The 21,673-nt window shown below is 36.0% G+C and overlaps 1 protein-coding gene and 1 long non-coding RNA gene across 3 annotated transcripts in view; both read left to right on the top strand.

The window, feature by feature from the left end:
• The first annotated feature begins 6,325 nt into the window (after window positions 1–6,325).
• Window positions 6,326–21,673, top strand: part of scra (anillin, actin binding protein) — a 32,578-nt gene continuing 17,230 nt past the window's right edge. Inside the window, exons 1-5 of one of the 2 annotated variants that reach the window (XM_073988512.1) lie at window positions 6,326–6,372; window positions 18,237–18,494; window positions 18,608–19,021; window positions 19,253–20,396; window positions 20,746–21,183. In XM_073988512.1, the coding sequence (XP_073844613.1) occupies window positions 18,477–18,494; window positions 18,608–19,021; window positions 19,253–20,396; window positions 20,746–21,183 (2,014 nt within the window). In that variant the 5' untranslated portion in view covers window positions 6,326–6,372; window positions 18,237–18,476. Of the gene's footprint in view, window positions 6,373–18,033; window positions 18,495–18,607; window positions 19,022–19,252; window positions 20,397–20,745; window positions 21,184–21,673 lie in introns of those variants that run through there. The other variant, XM_073988511.1, reaches the window with a different exon arrangement.
• LOC141405297 (uncharacterized) lies at window positions 8,114–16,577 on the top strand. The gene is made up of 5 exons (XR_012413176.1): window positions 8,114–8,434; window positions 8,525–8,901; window positions 8,968–9,200; window positions 10,018–10,185; window positions 16,234–16,577. It is a non-coding gene; the product is annotated as an uncharacterized lncRNA (long non-coding RNA).

The raw sequence follows: 21,673 nt of genomic DNA, 5'->3' as shown, positions 1-21,673 counted from the left end.
AATTTTCAAACATACAAACGTTTATGTACTGTTTTATAATGTTTTTATTAAAAATTTTAAGATAATGAGAACAAATTATAACAGATTTTTAATGTATTTTAACATGTTCATGTACAAATAAATATGCATATTTTAAATGCAAAGATTTCCTAATTAAAGTTTAATTTTTGACATTTTTTTTGAGCACATATTTTTTGCTTATTTTTTCTTTTTGTTAATTGCGTATTAAAATGCCTAATACGGAAATAAATTCGGCATTTTAAAAAGTAAGTTTTAATGTAATCAGGTATATCTACATGTTGACTCATTTTGACCATCCTACAATGCAGTTTTTTGTTATGATCTATTCCATCGCCATTTACGTTTTCAAAAATTGACTCAAGCTGTTTAAGTTTTAATAGAAAATCCCTTGACGGTTTCTTGAGGGACCCTTTGGAAAGCTGATCCACCCAAGTAAATGAGTTTTCGTGACTTACGTACTCTTCAAGATTAAGATTGCGAATAACATATCCCGCTACGTTTTCCAGGGCATCATCCTTAAGAGTACCTATCTCATCAAAATCTTCAACTTCTTGATAATAAGCATTATCGGTTTCTTCCTCTGTGTCATTTTCATGATCTTCATTAAAATTGTGAATAACATATCCCTCTACGTTTTCCAGGTCATCATCCGTAAGAGTACTTCTGTCTTCTAAATCTTCAACTTCATGGTAATAAGCACTATCGTCTTCTTCCTCTTTGTCATTTGCATGATCTTCATTAAAATTGTGAATAACATATCCCTCTACGTTTTCCAGGTCATCATCCGTAAGAGTACTTCTGTCTTCAAAATCTTCAACTTCTTCTTCCTCTTTTTCAAGATCTTCATGTGCTTTTGTTTGAATAGCGTCAGGGGACTGAGTGCAATTAATCCACTGCGTGGAATCAATCTGCACATTTCCAGTGCCATCTAGAACTTCTGTGTTCCTAGCTACAAAGAAAAGCGAAAATACATAAGTCATTGTTATAGTACACTTGGGCGACAATGAAACTTATTAAACTTCCAAGAACAAACCTTCGTCGAACAAGGGGATTTTACAAATATTAACCCAAAACAAGTGAGCAATGGCAATACAAACTTTTTGGTCAAAAACATATAGTGGTGTAGTTTATAAACATTATAGATACAGACCCCATTTAGACTATGCTTGGTTAGAGGTAGTTTACACTATCTATCAATGACATATGACACGAAATAAAAATATTCCATATCCACCCACGCATGCAAAGTGGAGACGTAATTTTATTACATTTCTGCTGGTGTGGACGCACATAGCAAATGGCGTAAGGAAAATTTCCAATATTGCACATATTAGAGAATATATAACGATAGAAAATTCAATGTCATGTGACATTTACATATAGTGTAAACTACCCCTTAAGCAAATATTGTCAATTTAAGTTGTCATTTTCGTACAACATATGCCAATAACTTGAGATAATGCACTTAATCATCGAATGGGTGTATAGTCTAAACCAAGTTTAAGCGTTATGAAAATTAGCCAAATTATTATAATACAAACCCAAGATATATTTTCTCATACGGTATTTAAATTCTTTGGGTGTTGGGTGGTCGTTTAAGCCTCCTTTGCTCCTTAACGCACCAAAATAATGTTCTAATAAATCTTGGTTTAAACGATATGTTAAAAGATAGGTAAAACCAAAATGTTTTTGGAGGTATTCATAAAGCATCGAAAGAGCGTTGTTGCTCATGATAATTCCTTTTTGAAATCTGCACAAAGACTTCCTGCCAGGAATCATGGGTTCTGAAACCGCTTTTGTCATTTTCTTTAAGGTTTCCGTTTGCTTTTCATATGCTACACCATATGCTTCCTAATGAAGAAAAATAATATGTACGTACATATTTCGTATTTTTGGTTTTCAGAATAATATAACATATATGTATTACTTTTCCAGGGTAGTTGAAGGTATTAATGTTCGAGTTAAGAACATCGAACCAATCATTCACAAGTTGAAAAAACTCAGCCGTAATATGAGCTTTATACACCTCCAAACCATGAGCATCACATCGTAATATTGCGTTCGCTGTACTGTGGGAAAATAGTTGAGCAGCCAATTTTACCCTTTGTCTTCCTATGTATTGAAATGTAAACAAATTATGATATAAAATTACAAAAAAAATTCTAAAGTATTATGTAGTCGGTTTAGCCGACGAAAAAATACGTCAATAAAAAATAAAAAAAATAAAAAGGTCGAATATCTATTAATTTTGTAAGTGCAGGAATATTTTGGCGTGATAACAGAGGAAAAAAAGTTTTGCCCGAAGTTTCGTTATGGGTCCAAAACAACAAGAATCAAAATATATAGTGACCAGATATAACTTAAATCTGTAAAATACGGCCTGCTCTGTTCCTTTACGTGCGCAGATCTTCAAGTTTTATCACTTTTTACACAAAAGCTTTCCCTTACTTCAGGTACCATGCAATTAATGTGAGAGCAGTTTACAACTTTTGACACTTGTATCATATTTAAAAGTAAAGGAGCATACCAAAAGTCATGTTGAATTACATATGATTATAATGCTGCAGAGATTCTGATAATATATGTATATCTGTAGTTCAGGCAATATTATTCCGAAAATACGTTTTATATGTTTATCTATTTCAGACATATTAATTAAGTATAAGGGGTTGACTAAGTAATAGCGGACATAAATGTTTACAACAAAAATTTTTTTTGTGAAAATGATCAACAATTATTTTTTGCAAGAAATCCTACCAGGAATATTTGCAAAAAATCAAAGGCAGTGTAATTGTCCCTCCTATTTAGGATACTTCTCAATTAACCTATACGTTGATGTTTTAGGTCTACATTCATACCCCTATTATTATAAGTCTTCTTTTGTTGTAGTTTGCATTTTACGAAGAGATTTATTGTTTCTGTTAACTTAAAAGTGATCATTAAGTTTGACAAATTTTCAAAGTGAAAATTTTATTTTTAATTAGTTTGCTTTCTTAAAACCGTCCAACAGTAAAAGAAGACATATAATAATGGTCCATAATCTGTTTAGTTTCTTTATTTAAAAGTATTTTTATTGAAAAGTCATAAGTTGAGCGTATATATTTCTTAGACAAACCTGGTCCATTTACTGTTAAATGTTCATTTTTGACTTTGTGAGCTATTGAAAGATCACTCGAAGATGTATGCTTTAATAAATCAGCGATGGTTTTAGTGGTTACTATTTCATTTTTGTAAATTAGTCCAGAATCCAGGTAATGATTTCTTACTAATTTTAATAGGTGTGGAACATCTGCAAACGTGAAAATCTTCGCTTCATCGTTAACAGGACTTTGGAACCAGGGTTTATCTAAGGAATAGACATACATATATAGTATTCATAACTGAAATAAAGTTACAAATAGATACCTGGGGTAACACCCAAAGTTCTCCATAATTTTTGATTTGACGGGCCCATGTCATTAACCATCGCCACGACTGTGTATCCAGCGTCATGGAGTTCCTTAATTATTTTAAATAAAGTATCCTTGCCCATTGGGCAGTCAAAATCAAAAAATAATGGCTGTTTCCATGAGGCACGAAGTCCACGAGCCATTACTACCTGGACATATTTTGCAGGCTTCCGTACGAGGTCTAATACAGCGTCGTACTCATATGTTTCTCGAATTTTCATTTCCTCCAAACACAATATACATACCTTATCTTCATTGGAGAGATCATTGTTATGTCTCATTATGTCTATGGCTGGATAAATAATTCCTTCCCGTATTTCAACTTTGCGTGCCCAGTAATTTAATGTTGAAATACTAGGAAGAGGATAGCCTATGTTATAAAGATGTTTGTAAGCCCGTGGGCCTGCTGCGTGTAGGTAAATTGCGTGAGAAATATCGTTCCGCGTCCATTTCAGAGAACCAGGAGAAACAATTTTTCTTAATTGACCCTCTGTGAATATTTGTTGAAAATGGGAAACGTATTTTTCATGTTCGCTAAGTTTCGCCCGAAGGTTTTTGTTTTCCAATTGGAGCTCTCTTATTAAAGCTTGATTTTTTTTGTTTTCCTTTACCATTTCTCTATACAATTCTATCGGCCTGTAAAAATGTTTGTATTATGTTGATAACATACATAAGTATATAGGTAAAAAACTTAACTACCGATATAAAAACCTACACCATTATCGATCATAGCTGACTGCTAACGTTCTAGGGGTCAAATATAGTTTCCCTTAATTATTGGGGTTATTTTGAATGAAAATCTTTTATTCTCCCTTAAGGTGAAACGGCGGAAATACAAAACTAACGGGGAATTTTGGTACAAAATAAGCCCCAATATGAAAATGCATTGATCTGAAGTGGTGCAGAATATATATATTTACAATGATTATACTCACTCGGTCTGTGCAGCAGAATCAGTCAATTGAAGAGTGTATTCAAATAATATTTGACTGAAATAAATAAAAGTAACGCAAACAATGAGCACATGCCGAATTTCTCTATAACATAGCTGGTTGAGACAAAATATTACTTGCTCCGTTCCAAAAAGCTGCTATTTTTTACTACGATAACATTTTTTCCTTTATGTTATCGAGGAAAATAGTAAGAATTAGTAGATTCTTGCAGTACTGGAACAGACCAACTATGTTACAGAGAAAATTGGTGTTAAAAGTAAAAATGTATCAGTCTGCATTGCCGACCTAGATATACCCTAAGCCTGTGTGACACATTTATATACGGGAGACACCGTGTTGAAGTGCTAAGCACGTCCACCTAGAACACACAAGGTCGAAGCGAAAGCACCATGCTCAAATTTGATATAAGTTTGGCAAAACTATTGCGATGTGCAAAGTTTGGACAAAATGTCTATCACTCTTTTCGATTGTTATCGTGCTCACAACTAGATAGTGGTTACTGTAGGATTCTGTGACAACCTTAACATTTTAAAGCTATCTACGAACAATTTTTAACTATACTTAAGCAAAAATGTTCAGAATTTGTGCATTATAGATTTGTGCGTATAGACCTACTCGGAACTTGATGTACGTTTGGGGAAAATATTGAAATTTGCTTATGTTTTGAACCATTAAAGTTTTACCTGTAGGGTTTTTAGACCTATTATGTCAGGAAGTATAGACCCGCCTCCGAAAGAAATTGTACCGTAGTAATGAGGCCGTGAAGACAATCATCTGGACAAAATTAAAAACAATCCAAGACCTTAAACTGAACTTCTGAAAATAACTTCGAAATTTTGTGAAAAAGATACCCGAACGATTAGAACAATATTTAATTATCTGGAAGATATATTAATTAATATATGCCATGCTAATCGATCCAAATATGACACTTTTTCGAACTTGATTTTACTTTGGACAATATATTACGACGTGTAAAGTTTGGACAAAATGGATTTTGTCCGTTCGAGAATTACCATCGATACAAGACAGACGAATGGACTTATAAACTTAAAACTGTCTGAAACGGGATTTCGTCAAAAGGCTGAGGATATAAAAAGGCTATTTTGTTTGAGAATTCATATATGATCTGTATAAACCAATTTTTATAGAGATCTCCGTTAAGAGTTCACCCCTAGAAGATCTATACATACGTATTATTAGCACAAAATTTAAAACATGTTGTATAGTGATACATCTTGCTTAACACTTTTGTGTTTTACAATATTGTTCGCATCGCATTCCGCATGCAACTACTTCTGTTGAACTTACTCTGTTTCCATATGCTCATCTTCCATTCTAAAACGAGGGAATATACATTCAATTATATAGACCAAAATCTAAATATTGCGACATTACTCTATTTGAATTTCCATGTCGTCTTGGCCATTCGTAAAGTTGGAATGTTTTTTGTAATAACAATAGGTATAGCGCTTGGCATCAATGAGGATCTCGTGTTTCGAACAATTATGTCTCTTGGCAAAAAGTGGTCTTCACAAATGCGGTCATTTTTTCCAAATTCTACTCCACAAACCTCTGACCACTTCAACCTTCTTTTGTAGTCACTTGGTATTTTAAAAAAATTCCCGTTTTGGTTAGAAACTATTTTTTTACATAAAACGCAACGTCCCATTTTTTTTTAATTTGAAATGTAACAAATTATGCCCAAATTTTTACGTTTTTTATTAAAATTGAATTTCAAACATTTGTTTGGTTTGATATGACGTTAATATGACAATTACATAAACGTCATTTCAAACGGAAAAATATCAACCCTTCATTGACATTTTAGGAACAGTGCAAGAAAAAAATTTATTTGAAAGGTAGCTTTGGCCTACCTTTCTTCTTCTACCATGGAAGCAGGAAAGCAAGGCAACCAGGCAAAGCAGCTTATGTACCCAGGCCTTAAGGCCTTGGCAACTGCATCCGTGTGAATACTATTTAAACCTGCTTTGTTATGGTCCCGTTAATACGGCGCTGTAGTGGTCCAGCAGCTAGTTCAGGACGGCACAATTTTCTTCAGGGGGGAATCCCAACCCTACCACTGACAGCCCAAAGGGACTAACAATTAATGTGTGACTGCAAACAAAAATGAACACGAAAAGATACAAACAAACAACACTGCGCACATCATTGACAAGGGAGGTTGGTGTATCTCCTCCCACACTCTGCCCGCCCTACCATGACCCTTAAATCCAAAGTTAGACATCATTTTCTAAGGGCCCCGTTACCCACTGACACTTACCTCACAACAATTTCACTTAACCTCCTCTCTTACAAAAAACTCAACACATATTTAAAATGCTAACAATCAAACATACAAATAATTTATTATAATTGTTCATTATGATCTTATGACAACATCAAAAAGAAATATTTTTAAAACATTAACACCAGTAATTGATTAAACGAGTCATTAACTCGGGTTAACCTATATCATATTCACGATTTTGAGGATGACGCCAATCTGGCCTAATAAAGTTACACTACACGCCTACCTAAAAGAGCTCTATTAGATGGGGACTTTCGGACCTTAATTTAGAGTCCACAAGAAAGAATTAATGATTTCGTCGAATGTTGACACAGGAAAAACCTACACTCGTATTCTTTCTGGAGTTAATATTCTTTACAAATCAAGACTAAACACAAACAAAAATTAGATGACTATCTACTAACAACACAACTTAAATCTAAAGACACAAAGTCTTTTTTTTGCTCAGTAAAAAAATTTTCTTTTTCATTAAATTATTTCTTAATTAAAACTTTTTTAGTTCATAGCTTCGGGTTTCCTCATTTTCAGTTTCGGGGCACTGCCCTTTTTAGTTATTCTTAACTTTGATTCAAACTTTCTTTTTCCGTCGTTTAGTTAATTAATATTTTGTTTGTTTCAGCTTTGTTACCTTTTGTTCCACACAGAATAATATTAATGCAGGATTTTCCTCTTTATGTTTACAGGTTTCCTGACATTACCTTCCAGAGGATTTTTATAAGCATCCAGGCTCTCAACAAATCAAAAAAAATGCCTCGTTCCAGACATCAAAAGGCACTTAGTCGGAAAATTCGGATCTTCTCCCAAAATTCTTAGCCGACACCCTTGCGCCACTTTTAATGGGGGAGGCCAGCGGTTTAATTAAGTCTCGTTTGGCGATATCTTAAAGTAAATTGACACATGACGATTACCACTTGAACACTTCAACATAACTACGCAACACTTACATATCTGGTCTAGCGCCCACAACATATATTTAAAATAAAACTTAATTGTTCTTGATTTTTAATAAAGTTTTGGTCGATTTAATCCTTATTTCTCTTTATATTGGCACTTTATATATTCTTTTGGTATGTATCTGGTTATCTAGTAAGTATAAACGGCACAGATTTATCGAAACGCAATATGGATAACTTTGCTGGTTAAGCTCTGTTTCGCAATCTACGTCTTTTCTTGCTTGGCAGGCCTTTTATATTCGGAAAATCTGACGCTTATTTTCGCGCTTTTCATGGATTTTCATGGGTTTTCTTTTGTTTATTCATTTTGCTTCACCCTATCCAAAATCCCATATGACGAGACAGTGTTGTATTTTCCACAGTGCGTTACTTGTCCACTAACTCAAGAAAGATCAATGTGGAAGTGGCAACACTTCATTTTCTAGTGGACTCTACAACAACCGTTTCCTCCTTCATTTTTAACTTGCCGGTTGGTTCATTTACCACGTTTCGGAACATGGCCGGCGTTTAGTGTTTTTTTAGGAAAAGCTGAAAAACTAAACCTCCGATAAGATACCCGCAACAAAACTTCACCATATCCGAAGACATCGACGGAAATGGTGATGTGCGGGTCATTTAAAGCGAAATACAGAGAATTGTAAGTGGCTACCAGAAGAAATAATTTGATGAATGGTGTTGTTCTAAATTGGACCCCCGAGGACGCGATTCCTTTAGGGAATTGCATGTCGGAATTTAATTGGACTCTACGTAAGTACCTAATACCTACAATTATGTCAATTTCTTAACTCAATTCATACTATTTCCTATTCATTATCATGTTATTCTTTTTTATTTCAGTGAAAACTTGCAAATTTTTCAATGGCTGTACCATGTTTGGCGTCTACAGCTAGTGGTATATGTGTATGGGTGTGTGTACGAATGGTAGCCGTACATGTAGTGGCTGTGTTCGCTTTAATATGTGCCTTCATTGATGTTGTGTTAACCCAACGCCGATTACACATTTGCTTTTCTCATTCACAACCACTCACACACTCACTGCTGTTTTAAAACAGCGGCCTCTGTGGCGAGGTTTCTTAGCGCAGCGTTGACGTCGCTGCCTTATCCGCCACTTTCGCACACTTCTCATAATGTCATGTGAGCAGAAGCAAACATTTTGTATGTATAAACTGCTGAGTAATATTATGGTGTTTGCCGCACAACAACCCCTACCATAGGTAATATTGTCGTTATTGTTTTTGTTATTCTTTTCTAATTCGTATTTTTCATTCTTTCTTTTACAGGTAGCAAACGTAAATATTGCAGTACGTACGTAGTTATACCTGGATAGCAACAATTTGTTTCCGCCAAAACAACAATTAACCCAAAGAATTTCCCAATGAATGTAATCAAAGGAAGAAAAGGATGCTGGTGTTTTTATCTAAAACTCTGATGTGTATGCTTTTTGTATGGCTGTGATTTGTACCTGTGCACATATCATTGTTTTTGAAAGGGGCAAATTCTATGGTTATATTAGGTGAGTTTTCTCGTGGTATATTCCAACCAGTGAAAAGTGTTATTCCAACCAGTGAAAAGTGTTATTGTAATTATTGAGTCATCACTGAAATGTATAAACACCACGGATGTGAGCTCACGGAATATTTTTTTCAATCTTTTTTTTGCTACCTACCCTAATGTGCGTGATCATTGCTACCTAAATAATTTCGTTTCGCGTACAAAAGAAAATCATATTAATCAAAATAAATTTGGGCCGTGACAAAAACAATAAAAAAATACGAAAAACGTTAAAAACGATTTGGTGCTACATTATTCAGTGTAATTTGTTTAAAAAAAATGACAGCCATCGAAGAGCCAAATATAAACAGAAATTGAAGGCCATTAAGTGTGAGTTCTATGTGTTGTTTTTAGTGAAGTAATTATGGATTCCTGAATTGATCCATAACCAAAGCCACTATTGCATTGGACAAGCAAAATAAAAAGGCATGAATAAAATAAAGTTGTCATTTACCTATTTCCAACAAAGGGAAATAATGAATACATGCATTGTTCAGCCCACGGATTGTTATTGTGTTTATGTTGAAGTGAATGAATTTTGTGTGGCTATAAACGAATTGGTGGTAATTGGTGGTGTGTTAAATCTTGTGTGCATGAATTTAGATAACCTTTTCTGCCAGCCAATAAAGTATGTTTGTTGACTTTGGCCTGTGTATCTGACGTGATGAATGATTACCACTCATTAGCATGTCCATTAATTTAGTGGTTTTTTTTCTGAATATATAAAAAGAATATTTTATCATTTCTTCAACTAATGGTGGTTTTGTGTATGTTTGCAGTGCTTTCGTACCACGACATATTGTGCCACGAATGGAAGTAACCAATTGCTGTATGCCATCCAACAACCGCAACCATTTTAACATCATGGCTCATTTATCAACATCGTCCTAAACATAACGCCACAGCAGAATTTGGAATGAACCACATCAATACACCGAATGTGTCAGGTAAGTTTTTTTTTTACTTTTGTTATGTTATACGACGGACAGTGGACATTGTGGACAGCGTTGTGCTGGTGTGAGAAAAACAATTTTCAAAGATATCATGTACCACAAAAAGAAAGGATGCTGCTAGTTATGTGTAGGACAAAAATGTATTACCGTGAATCTTGCCTTGTGTGTTTGTGCGTGGAAAAGAAAAAATAATACACCTTTTTGCATACGTACGGCAAACCAGCTGTAGTGTACTCTTTATTATTATTTCTCGCTGCAATTAATGGAATGTTTCTAATTGAAATCACTCACGATGAAGTATTACTTGATGTCTGTGTAATGGAGTACTTATGTGTCCGTTGAGGACGGTGATCGTGATTGTTATTACTATATGCGTGATGATTATTATGCATCCAGCACTATTTGACTTTGACGTGGACAGATTTATTTATATTCATATGTATATTTTTATTATCTTTCTTTTCATTCCCCATTATGGCTTGATTTCATATATTATCTAACAACATTGTGCAAGGCAATATGATTGGGCGGTTTGTATAGGTTTCCTTTTCAATCGAAATATTGTCGAGAATTGACTTCGGGTAAAAGAACATTCCGGTATATAAGGGTGGTTGAAAAAATATTTCATGGCTTCTGACTGCGGTTTATGAGGGGATTTTGAATAACGTGAATTATCACCAGTTGGAATTAATTTGGTTTAAGATTTAAACTATATCAATTTTTGTTTTGTTTTAATAATTATAAGTAATATCTCCTGTTGGATCCCAACGTGGGGAACTTCCACACCCTGTAGTCTCTAAGGCCGGGCTCTGTTTATCATGTATAGTATATAATGATTATGATACAGCAATATCTTTGAACAAAAGTTCCTAGCAATATAGTTAAATAAAAAATAAAAACTGGGACATTCACAACAAATCAATTTCTTAATCTATATTGCACTAATGTTTCTTATATCACTGGGTTATTATTGCACTCAGATTATCGTGTTTAATTACACCTCAGGACAAGAGTTTTTGGTAACATAGATTAAAAAAAAAGAATAAATTGGGACGTTCACAAATTGAATAATTTACCTAAACTATATTGCACTGGAAGTTCTTGGTGTCCAAGGGACATAATTGCATCAAAAAAAATATATATATATATAATTGAAATAGTAAAAAAATATAAATAAATAAAGCAGTAAATCGAAACACATGTTCTTCGGAACATTGCACATAGTCTTGCATGGCGGATCTGATATTGTACTTCATTTATATCCGTATGTCTTTAACATGATAGTTTCCAATAGGCCTTCCCTGCATGGTCTCTAACTCGTACATGTTGTTACCTAATGGTTTAACAACTCGGCACTTAAGAAATTTTTTACAAAATTTGGCATTCACGTTGTTTTTAAAATCCGACAGCATGTGATTTCTCCTGTACACTTCTTGTCCAGGGGGAAACTTAACAATGCGTGCTCTTTGGTTGTATCTTCTTGCACTAGTTTCGTACGCCTGATGCATGTTACTTTTTATTCTTTCTCTTAAGAGTTCTAACTTCTCGGTTTTATTTAATTCAGTTATCTGGTGGTCTGTTAGGGAATGCAATCTTTTTGCCAATTTATAATCCGCGCCACTAGTATACATATTAAACCCAAATAAAGCAAAAAATGGGTTAACCCCAGTAGCCGAATGGACCGATGTTCGAAGCGCTTGTTCTATTTCTGGCAAGTATAAGTCCCAGTCTCTGTGATCATTTTCTACGTAGGTTCTAATTGCCGCTAACACCGATTGGTTGACTCTCTCTGAGGCGTTCGATTGGGGAGAGTAATATGCCGTAGTGATATGGCTGATTTTATAATTATTAATCATCTGTTCAAAAACCTTGGATACGAACTGTTTGCCATTATCGCTGTGTATAATTTCGGGTACTCCAAATGTATGGAACACCTCGTTTACTAAAAATGATACCACATTTTGAGCAGTTGCATCTCTCATTGCGTGTAAAAACGTAAATTTCGTGAAGTGGTCCATCACAATAAAAATATAGGCATTGCCCTTCTTTGACCTTGGGTATTTTCCGAGAAAGTCTATATATAGCTTCTGGAATGGCCTTTCCGTTTTCACCTCGTTACCGATTGTGGGTTGCATATGTTGATTTGATGGTTTGGTTTCCTTGCAGACTTGGCAATTTCGCACGTATTGTCTTACCTGCGATACCATTTTCGGCCAGTAGTAATAGGTTTTCAACCGATTTAAAGTTTTATTCATTCCATCGTGAACAGCAGATGTAAAATTATGGGCCTTTTCTATTAACGCGTAAGTAATATCTTGTGGTATCCACAACTTCCACTGAAATTCCATTAGGTCTTGATCGAAATTTTTGGCTCGGATATAAATTTTGTCCTCTTCATAGTTTTTCTGTCGGTCTTCTAACGGCAAATAATGGCGAATCGAAGGATAGGATTCCTCTAATTTTTTGTTTGGTTCGGGACTGCGGGTTGTTCGGTGGAACGATGGTTCCCCGCTGCAACCATGTTCTTCCTTACGTTTCCCGCTTTACAGTTAGCACATTTCGGGGTTATGGTATTGGGTTTGCCGCATTTAAAACAAAAGTAGTTTCTTTGCGAAGATGAGCATTCCCTGAAAGTGTGGCCAGCTGTTTGGCAATTCCAACAAATCAGTGTTGCATTAATAGCCGATATTTCGATTACGTCATCCAGATCCTCAAAGTTGTTGATTGGCGCTATTTCTTCTTCTTGCATCGCATTCACTCTTATTGGTTTATTAATCGGAGGTACGTTTGCAGGTATGGGGTCACGTCGAAAAAACGTTCTTTCTATTTCCAGACATTCTACCCTTAATTGTTCCAATGAGGACACAGGCATAGAATATACAATGCTGGAAAGATTTTTACGCAAATTTTTTTTCACGAGTGGAATCAATTCATACTCGTACACTGGTTTTTGCAATTTAGATCTCATGAGGTTTATGTCGTCAAAGTAGGCATCAATAGTTTCGCCTGGCATTTGCTTGCGTTCTAATAAATCACGCATCTCTTCGAAACTGGTACGTCTGGTTTTGAATCTTTCATTTAGAGCGTGTTTTAAAACTTCCCAACTAGTAATGTTGGCTGACCTCTGCTGCAGCCAAAACCAGTCGTATGCGGGGCCAGACACTAGTATGTGGAATTCGTTTAGGATATCGGTCCACTCTAACCTATAATGTCTTTGGAAATATTCCAATCTATAGATAAAATCCTCTACGGATAGTGTGTTTGGTTTCCCAGAAAAATTCAAACCAAACCGTTCAACTCTTATGCCTATAGTTCCCAGGTTGCTGATAGATGATGCCACATTATTTCTGCGATTTGCTTGGGTGAAATTTTCCCTATTCTCCGGTGATGCTTCAAACCGTTGTTGTTCGGGCTGAATGGACGAGGCAGGAATGTTTTGCGGGGCATTGGTTTTATTCAGAGTCAATCTTGATACACTCTCATTTAATTTGTCTATAACAGAATATACTTTTTCCATTTCCCTAGTTACCGTCTCTTGTACTAGAGATTGGATGTTTAACCGAGATTCTTCTATACTCTCCAGTACCATGTTCCTTACGGCTGGGTCCATATCTCCAGGCGTAGTATCCGCCCTATTTGTTACATTAGGTGGGGGGTTAGAGATATTAGATGCAAATCTAGCCGCAGCGCTGGTACTAGGATTGGGGTTGTTGATCGAGCCTGACAAATCTCGGATGGTCGTATCATGATTGATTCCTATTCCTTCCATTTTCCTTTCAGTTCTTTTCTTTTTTGTTTTGGGTTTAGGTGATTGAAAATATAGTCTACTGACGTCGAAAGCTATGGATCTGTGGCGTTTACTTCTTCTTATTCCCGCCGTATACTCACTCATTAATTCAAAAATTATGATTCAGTTTAAACTTAACGAATGCAACGTAGAAGTGATATATCTGTTGTGGACGGTTGATTCAAATATTACAGACCTTACAAACTCAAACATAAAAACACAAAATCAATTAAGGTTAAGAATAGGACGTAAACAATAAAAAAACTAAATAGTAATTAAAGTAAACAATTACAAATAAGCAAACATTAATCAATACAAGTAAAGTAAGTAAGAGAATTTATTCGTTCGGTAAATAAAAAAAATGTGCACAATACAAGGGGGTTACCATAAACGACACAGTAATTTTTAGTTTAATTTTTTTTTTCACTATTAGTACATGTGTGAGAGGGTATTAAGTGTATTTTCAATTGCCTGTGAGGAAGTGGGTGGGGTATATTTGCTTATGGAAACAAATTCGGTATTAAAATAAAAGAAAAGTGTCCTATAAGGTTGTCACGATGTGCGGATAGACAGGACTACATTTATGAATAAAGTATTAAACATCCAAAAATTACGACACCACGGCATATTTCCTACGAATAGTGAAGGAAACGACATCGTGATTAGGGTACTGCATAACAATGCAATCCGTTACCATTTCAGCCCGGAAGTCATTGGACATTCCCTGTATGCCAATTTTTAAAATGTTTATACTTTGTTCTAACAAATATGAAACAATTACATGGTTAACGTTAAGACATTTTCTCAAAGCGCAGCTAAAGAAAAAGTTCTCGTGCAAAGGCAATTTATACAACGCGATCGGTGATCCTTTTTATCACGGACGTCTATTGTACGTTCCTTTACAGCTAACGCTGATTCTATTGAATTTACACTAGACAAAAAAAAAACACAACATATAAGAAACCGGTCAACAAAACAATACAATCTTTGTTACACTGAACGAAACAGAGATATTGCAACTTGACCCTTACTTATGGAACGATTTGTCCTAATTTCCTATTCACTAAATCAAGTATTGCACATGATCACTATTCTTACGTCAAGAACTGTGGCTGTGACACCGGTTAGTCTTTGAAGAAAACGCGACACTTCGTTTTATACTATTTAATATTGGGTCTATGGCTTGGTGCGTAGGTGTTATTGCACTGGTTAGCAATTTTCATTGCTATATCAAATTTTATTGGGCGCCATATTGTTATGGTCCCGTTAATACGGCGCTGTAGTGGTCCAGCAGCTAGTTCAGGACGGCACAATTTTCTTCAGGGGGGAATCCCAACCCTACCACTGACAGCCCAAAGGGACTAACAATTAATGTGTGACTGCAAACAAAAATGAACACGAAAAGATACAAACAAACAACACTGCGCACATCATTGACAAGGGAGGTTGGTGTATCTCCTCCCACACTCTGCCCGCCCTACCATGACCCTTAAATCCAAAGTTAGACATCATTTTCTAAGGGCCCCGTTACCCACTGACACTTACCTCACAACAATTTCACTTAACCTCCTCTCTTACAAAAAACTCAACACATATTTAAAATGCTAACAATCAAACATACAAATAATTTATTATAATTGTTCATTATGATCTTATGACAACATCAAAAAGAAATATTTTTAAAACATTAACACCAGTAATTGATTAAACGAGTCATTAACTCGGGTTAACCTATATCATATTCACGATTTTGAGGATGACGCCAATCTGGCCTAATAAAGTTACACTACACGCCTACCTAAAAGAGCTCTATTAGATGGGGACTTTCGGACCTTAATTTAGAGTCCACAAGAAAGAATTAATGATTTCGTCGAATGTTGACACAGGAAAAACCTACACTCGTATTCTTTCTGGAGTTAATATTCTTTACAAATCAAGACTAAACACAAACAAAAATTAGATGACTATCTACTAACAACACAACTTAAATCTAAAGACACAAAGTCTTTTTTTTGCTCAGTAAAAAAATTTTCTTTTTCATTAAATTATTTCTTAATTAAAACTTTTTTAGTTCATAGCTTCGGGTTTCCTCATTTTCAGTTTCGGGGCACTGCCCTTTTTAGTTATTCTTAACTTTGATTCAAACTTTCTTTTTCCGTCGTTTAGTTAATTAATATTTTGTTTGTTTCAGCTTTGTTACCTTTTGTTCCACACAGAATAATATTAATGCAGGATTTTCCTCTTTATGTTTACAGGTTTCCTGACATTACCTTCCAGAGGATTTTTATAAGCATCCAGGCTCTCAACAAATCAAAAAAAATGCCTCGTTCCAGACATCAAAAGGCACTTAGTCGGAAAATTCGGATCTTCTCCCAAAATTCTTAGCCGACACCCTTGCGCCACTTTTAATGGGGGAGGCCAGCGGTTTAATTAAGTCTCGTTTGGCGATATCTTAAAGTAAATTGACACATGACGATTACCACTTGAACACTTCAACATAACTACGCAACACTTACATATCTGGTCTAGCGCCCACAACATATATTTAAAATAAAACTTAATTGTTCTTGATTTTTAATAAAGTTTTGGTCGATTTAATCCTTATTTCTCTTTATATTGGCACTTTATATATTCTTTTGGTATGTATCTGGTTATCTAGTAAGTATAAACGGCACAGATTTATCGAAACGCAATATGGATAACTTTGCTGGTTAAGCTCTGTTTCGCAATCTACGTCTTTTCTTGCTTGGCAGGCCTTTTATATTCGGAAAATCTGACGCTTATTTTCGCGCTTTTCATGGATTTTCATGGGTTTTCTTTTGTTTATTCATTTTGCTTCACCCTATCCAAAATCCCATATGACGAGACAGTGTTGTATTTTCCACAGTGCGTTACTTGTCCACTAACTCAAGAAAGATCAATGTGGAAGTGGCAACACTTCATTTTCTAGTGGACTCTACAACAACCGTTTCCTCCTTCATTTTTAACTTGCCGGTTGGTTCATTTACCACGTTTCGGAACATGGCCGGCGTTTAGTGTTTTTTTAGGAAAAGCTGAAAAACTAAACCTCCGATAAGATACCCGCAACAGCTTGATACGCTTGTTGATCTAGGGGTTCTCTCCTGTATCGTTAGACTACTCCCTCTAGCGCATGGATATCCTTCCTGATCTGCCTGTATGTGCCGGGCCTACCCACAAGATGGTGATTGGGATGGCTCACACGGTAACATCCAAGCAGGTACTGCAACGAAAGCATCTCATTGTGTTGCTTTACTGGAAGAATCTTTGCCTACTCATGTAGATGGTCCACTGAAGATTTGAGGAGGCACCCTGTTGCTGTTCTCAGGGCGGCATTCTGGCAAGTTTGAATCTATTTCCAATTCGTATCACATAATCTCGGGGACCAGACTGGCGCCGCATAGCTTACCACAGACCGACCTATCGCGTTATATGTGGTCAACAAGGTTTCTTTATCTGCACCCCAAGCACTGCCGGCTAGGGACTTGAGGACCTTGTTCCTACTTTTCAGTTTGTCGCAGATAGCTGTGGCGTGAGCGCACGACGTGAAATTAGTGTCGAATGTGACCCCTAAAATTTTGGGGCAGTTTGTGGTCGGAATTCTGCTACCGTCGACCACGACATTCAATTCTCTTCCAAACTGTGTTGGTCTGTTCCAGTACTGCAAGAATGTACTAATTTTTACTATTTTTTTTTCGATAACATAATCGAAAAAATATTATGGTAGGTAAAAACTAGTAGCTTATTGCAGGGGCTGAATTCTTGTTCTATGAAAATTTGAAATGAAAAATATTGCCGTTATAATGTTTTTTATTTGACAGTTTTCTCCTTTATAAAAGCCGTGTTCCTTTACGTGCCAGAGGTTACCAGTTTTTACCACTTTTTACCCGCAAAGTGTTCCCTTACTTAAAAAAGCATATAATTTATATGATAGCAGCCCACCAATTTTACCATTTTTTGCCACCATTTTTCAAAGTAAAGGAACAGACCAAAAAGTTTTCATTTCACATTTTCATAGAAACAGAATTGAGCCCCAGGTTCTGGAACAGAGCATATAAATGCTATTTAATGTACCGATTGCTTTTGTCGTACAATATATCTCATGTAATAAATAAATACAACCCTGTGATCGCCGCCAAGCGGAAATTTATTAACACAATACATTCCGTAAAAGCGACGCCTGGTGCCTGTGGGAGAAATTAAAATTTTTGAAATTTTCTTCAACTGTTTACAACAAAAGTCAACCGCGCATCAACCAATTGCCAATTCAACTAAAACTACAAAGGAAAAAGGGTCTGCTTGTGAACGAGGCGTCTGGAAAAAAATTAAAACAATATTCTGGTCAATTCAAAGAATTCCAGAACATTAAACAAGTTATATTTTTAGAAAAACTGTGAAAAGTGTAAAAAATTGGAAAATTATAAATTATTCTGAAAACAAAAAGCTGTGTAAATTTCGCTACAAATTAAACAAATGAAAAATGGATCCTTTTACTCAGGTACGAAGAAGAAGCAGAGGCAGCTGTTCTAAATACATAATGGAATGTTTGATCTTGAAAATATTTACAGTGTTTTTAACAATTTCCTTTTCTATTTATCCTTTTCTCCATAGCGCATGCTTGAAAAGGCAGAACAACGCAGTCGTGCCTTGGGCATTTCCAGCACAGATGCCAGTAAATTTCCTTGCGGTGATGCAAATACCTCGTCTTCGTCAATGGCTTCAACAATTAGTACAGGCAGCAATATGGGCAGCGGCGTCGGCGCCGCTTGTGCAATGGCGTTGGCTTCGCAACAAAAACAACAGCTGCCCTTGCATTCTTCAACAAACACGACGAGTAGTGGTGGTGGAGGCGCAGTAAATAAATTGCATGTTGTGGAGAAAACTATGGAAACAATGGCATCAAATTCCCAAAATCGTTCATCAAATGGATCGCCACGTAAAGTTTTGAGACAATTTTCTGCTGTTGACAAGGAAAATATGGATTTGGGCATTGAAATCAATATTATGACTGATAAAAATGTTGAGGTAAGTAAAAGGAAAGAAGAAAACGATTTTATGATGGGGCTTGGAAACAATGGAAGTTATTTTGTGATTTTAAGCCTCTCAATGATATTTGAAAGACATTTCTAATGGGAAAAATAATTTTTAAATAACTAAACTATTATTTTAGACAACTTTGTTTTTTTTTCATAAGAAAAAGTAAATAATTTTAATAATATCCCGTATGAAAACATATATTTATCCTTTCACTTTTAGGTCCAAGTCCAGGTTGAAGAACAGGAGATAACTGATGACGAGCAATACCATAAACATATGGCAAAAATTGGCAACATTGCATCTGAGGGTAGCCAACGATCAGTTGCCAATAACAATAATGAGCCGGTGGCTAAAATTCGTGATACTTCACGCAATCGTCTTCAACGATTGGGGGCTTTATATTCTGACAAAGATGATTTATCATCTCCCATACATCGCACCGAAGCCAATTTCCATGCTGACAATAAAGACGAAACCGATTTGGATAATCAATTGCACAAACCCAAACAACGTTTCTGTAAATTGGCTGCCTTGGCCAGTACCATCAACCAATGGGAAGATGATACCTCACATCATCACATAATAACCCCCACCACAGAGTTGCCAAAAGTACCTCCACCAAAACCAGACCTACCAAGTAGAGGACGTTTGAGGGCAGAGGCGTCTCATGGTAAAGGCCAGGCGCCACAACCACCTAAAGAACAAACACCACCACCAACCAAGGAAGTGGCACCACAACCGCCCAAGCAACAAGCACCCAAATCTCCCAAGGCGCAAAAATCTCCAAAACATTCAGCTCCAAAATCACCCAAAAATCTTGCTCCCAAGTCTCCCAAGGAAAAGGAACAAAAAACCAAGCAGTTAAAATGGGATCCTAAGGTATTGAACTCCTTAGAGGCTCAAGGTTTTCAAAGACGAGAGTCATCAACCGTTAAGGTGTTATATGACTTTAAACAAGATGAAGAAATGAAGGAGGAAGAAGAACCACAAACTATGACCGTTAGTAAACCAGTTGAAAATACTAAGGAAGAAAAACGTGTAGTGGGTAAATTGGACACAACTAAATTCAATGTCCTTGCTGCCAATAGTCAAGAAAAGAAACCTCCAGTGGCTGAAAAGAAAATACCCACTGTCAAGGCAGGAACTGTATCGGGAAGAGCAGCAATTTTTGAAGCTCAGGCCAATCAACAGCAACAACAAAAGCCACAAAAGGATCCAACTGAACTGTCGTTGAAGGAACGTATGAAACTTTTTGAAAAGAATAAGGGGGAGGCATTGATTCCCAAGGCTGCTTTTGGTATGGCACCACCAATAAGTAAGATACTACAAGATTCCCACAAAAAGGAGGAACAACAAACGAAAGGTAAATAGTTTTTCATTAGATCTATAGTTCCCTCAGCACTTAAAAAGTTCATTAATGGAAACAAAAATTCCTAGAAATAATTAACTATTTGTAAATTAACAAAAATAGCAAAATTTCAACAAAACTTGCCACAGTTTTCAAAATTCGTTGAAGTGTTTTCCTGGAATTTAAATCATTAAAACATTTCTAAGGAATAATGCAAGTTCCTACAATAACAAATAACAAACTATACCCAATCTTTGGAATATTTAGCCCTTAATACAAATACGCGATTTTATTAGCCTTTCTTAGAATTTGCTACCTGAACTTCTTTACTAATGCTAATCACTTTTACTACCTCTATTTTTAGTTGCATCTAGTTCGACAGCTGTAAATAGCAGCAATGCAACATCAACAACAACAACGAATGTTCAACCTCCTGCACCAGTGTTAGTTAAAACTAAAACAGAAAGCAAATTGCGTGACAAGGTAGCCGCTATTTTCGGCTCTACACAATCAGAGAATAAGATTAAAGAAGACATACGTAAACAACGTGAAGAAGATATGCAAGTGCTGGCCAATCGTTTTAATAAACAAAAAGAGATTTTCGCACAACAACAGCAGCAACAACAACATACCTCAACAAAGGATCAGGAATTAAAGGAATTAGCCCAACAAGCCCAGGTTAAGGCAGCTGCTGCTTCACTAATAACATCAGCATCATCGACAAGGCCACAGGCAACACCCCCACCACCACCTCCCCCCATGCCAACTGCCAGTCAACAGCAGTCTTCAAAAAGGAGATCACGTAAGTTGGAATTTTGTAGAAATTTTGTTTTGGGGACAGATGTGTCCATCATAACCGATTGGAACTGGAATTCGTGGCTTTTGTAAAGAAACATTTTTGATGACTAGACAGAGAGAAGAATCTTAACGGGGAGCTTAGGTAATAATTTTCCCCTTTGAATTCCTAGGTTATTGAATGAAGAAATTTTAAATGAAGAAGAAAAAACCTCTCTCAGTAGCCAGTTCACAAAGATAATCCAACCAAAGGGACCCAATCCCACGGCAGCGGGTTCTTTCGTACCGGATTGACCCGGAACCATAGTGTTTCGGCCAGCGGCTGCCAACCCAGCACCTCAAACCTATGCTCTACGTAGGTTTTAATGCTGCTACAACAACAACAAACAAAAGGACCTTCCAAAATTAACCGACCATCCCTATCTCCATGTTGTTTCCCATTCATGACACAGTCAGACATTTCATCCATTGATAACGTAGATATCACGACAATGTCA

The sequence above is a fragment of the Musca autumnalis genome, unplaced genomic scaffold (genome assembly GCF_047663935.1).
Source record: "Musca autumnalis isolate F117 unplaced genomic scaffold, ASM4766393v1 scaffold_5, whole genome shotgun sequence".
In the NCBI taxonomy this organism is placed as follows: domain Eukaryota; kingdom Metazoa; phylum Arthropoda; class Insecta; order Diptera; family Muscidae; genus Musca; species Musca autumnalis.
Note: the sequence above shows the minus strand (reverse complement) of the source record. Positions and strands in the feature narration are given on the sequence as shown.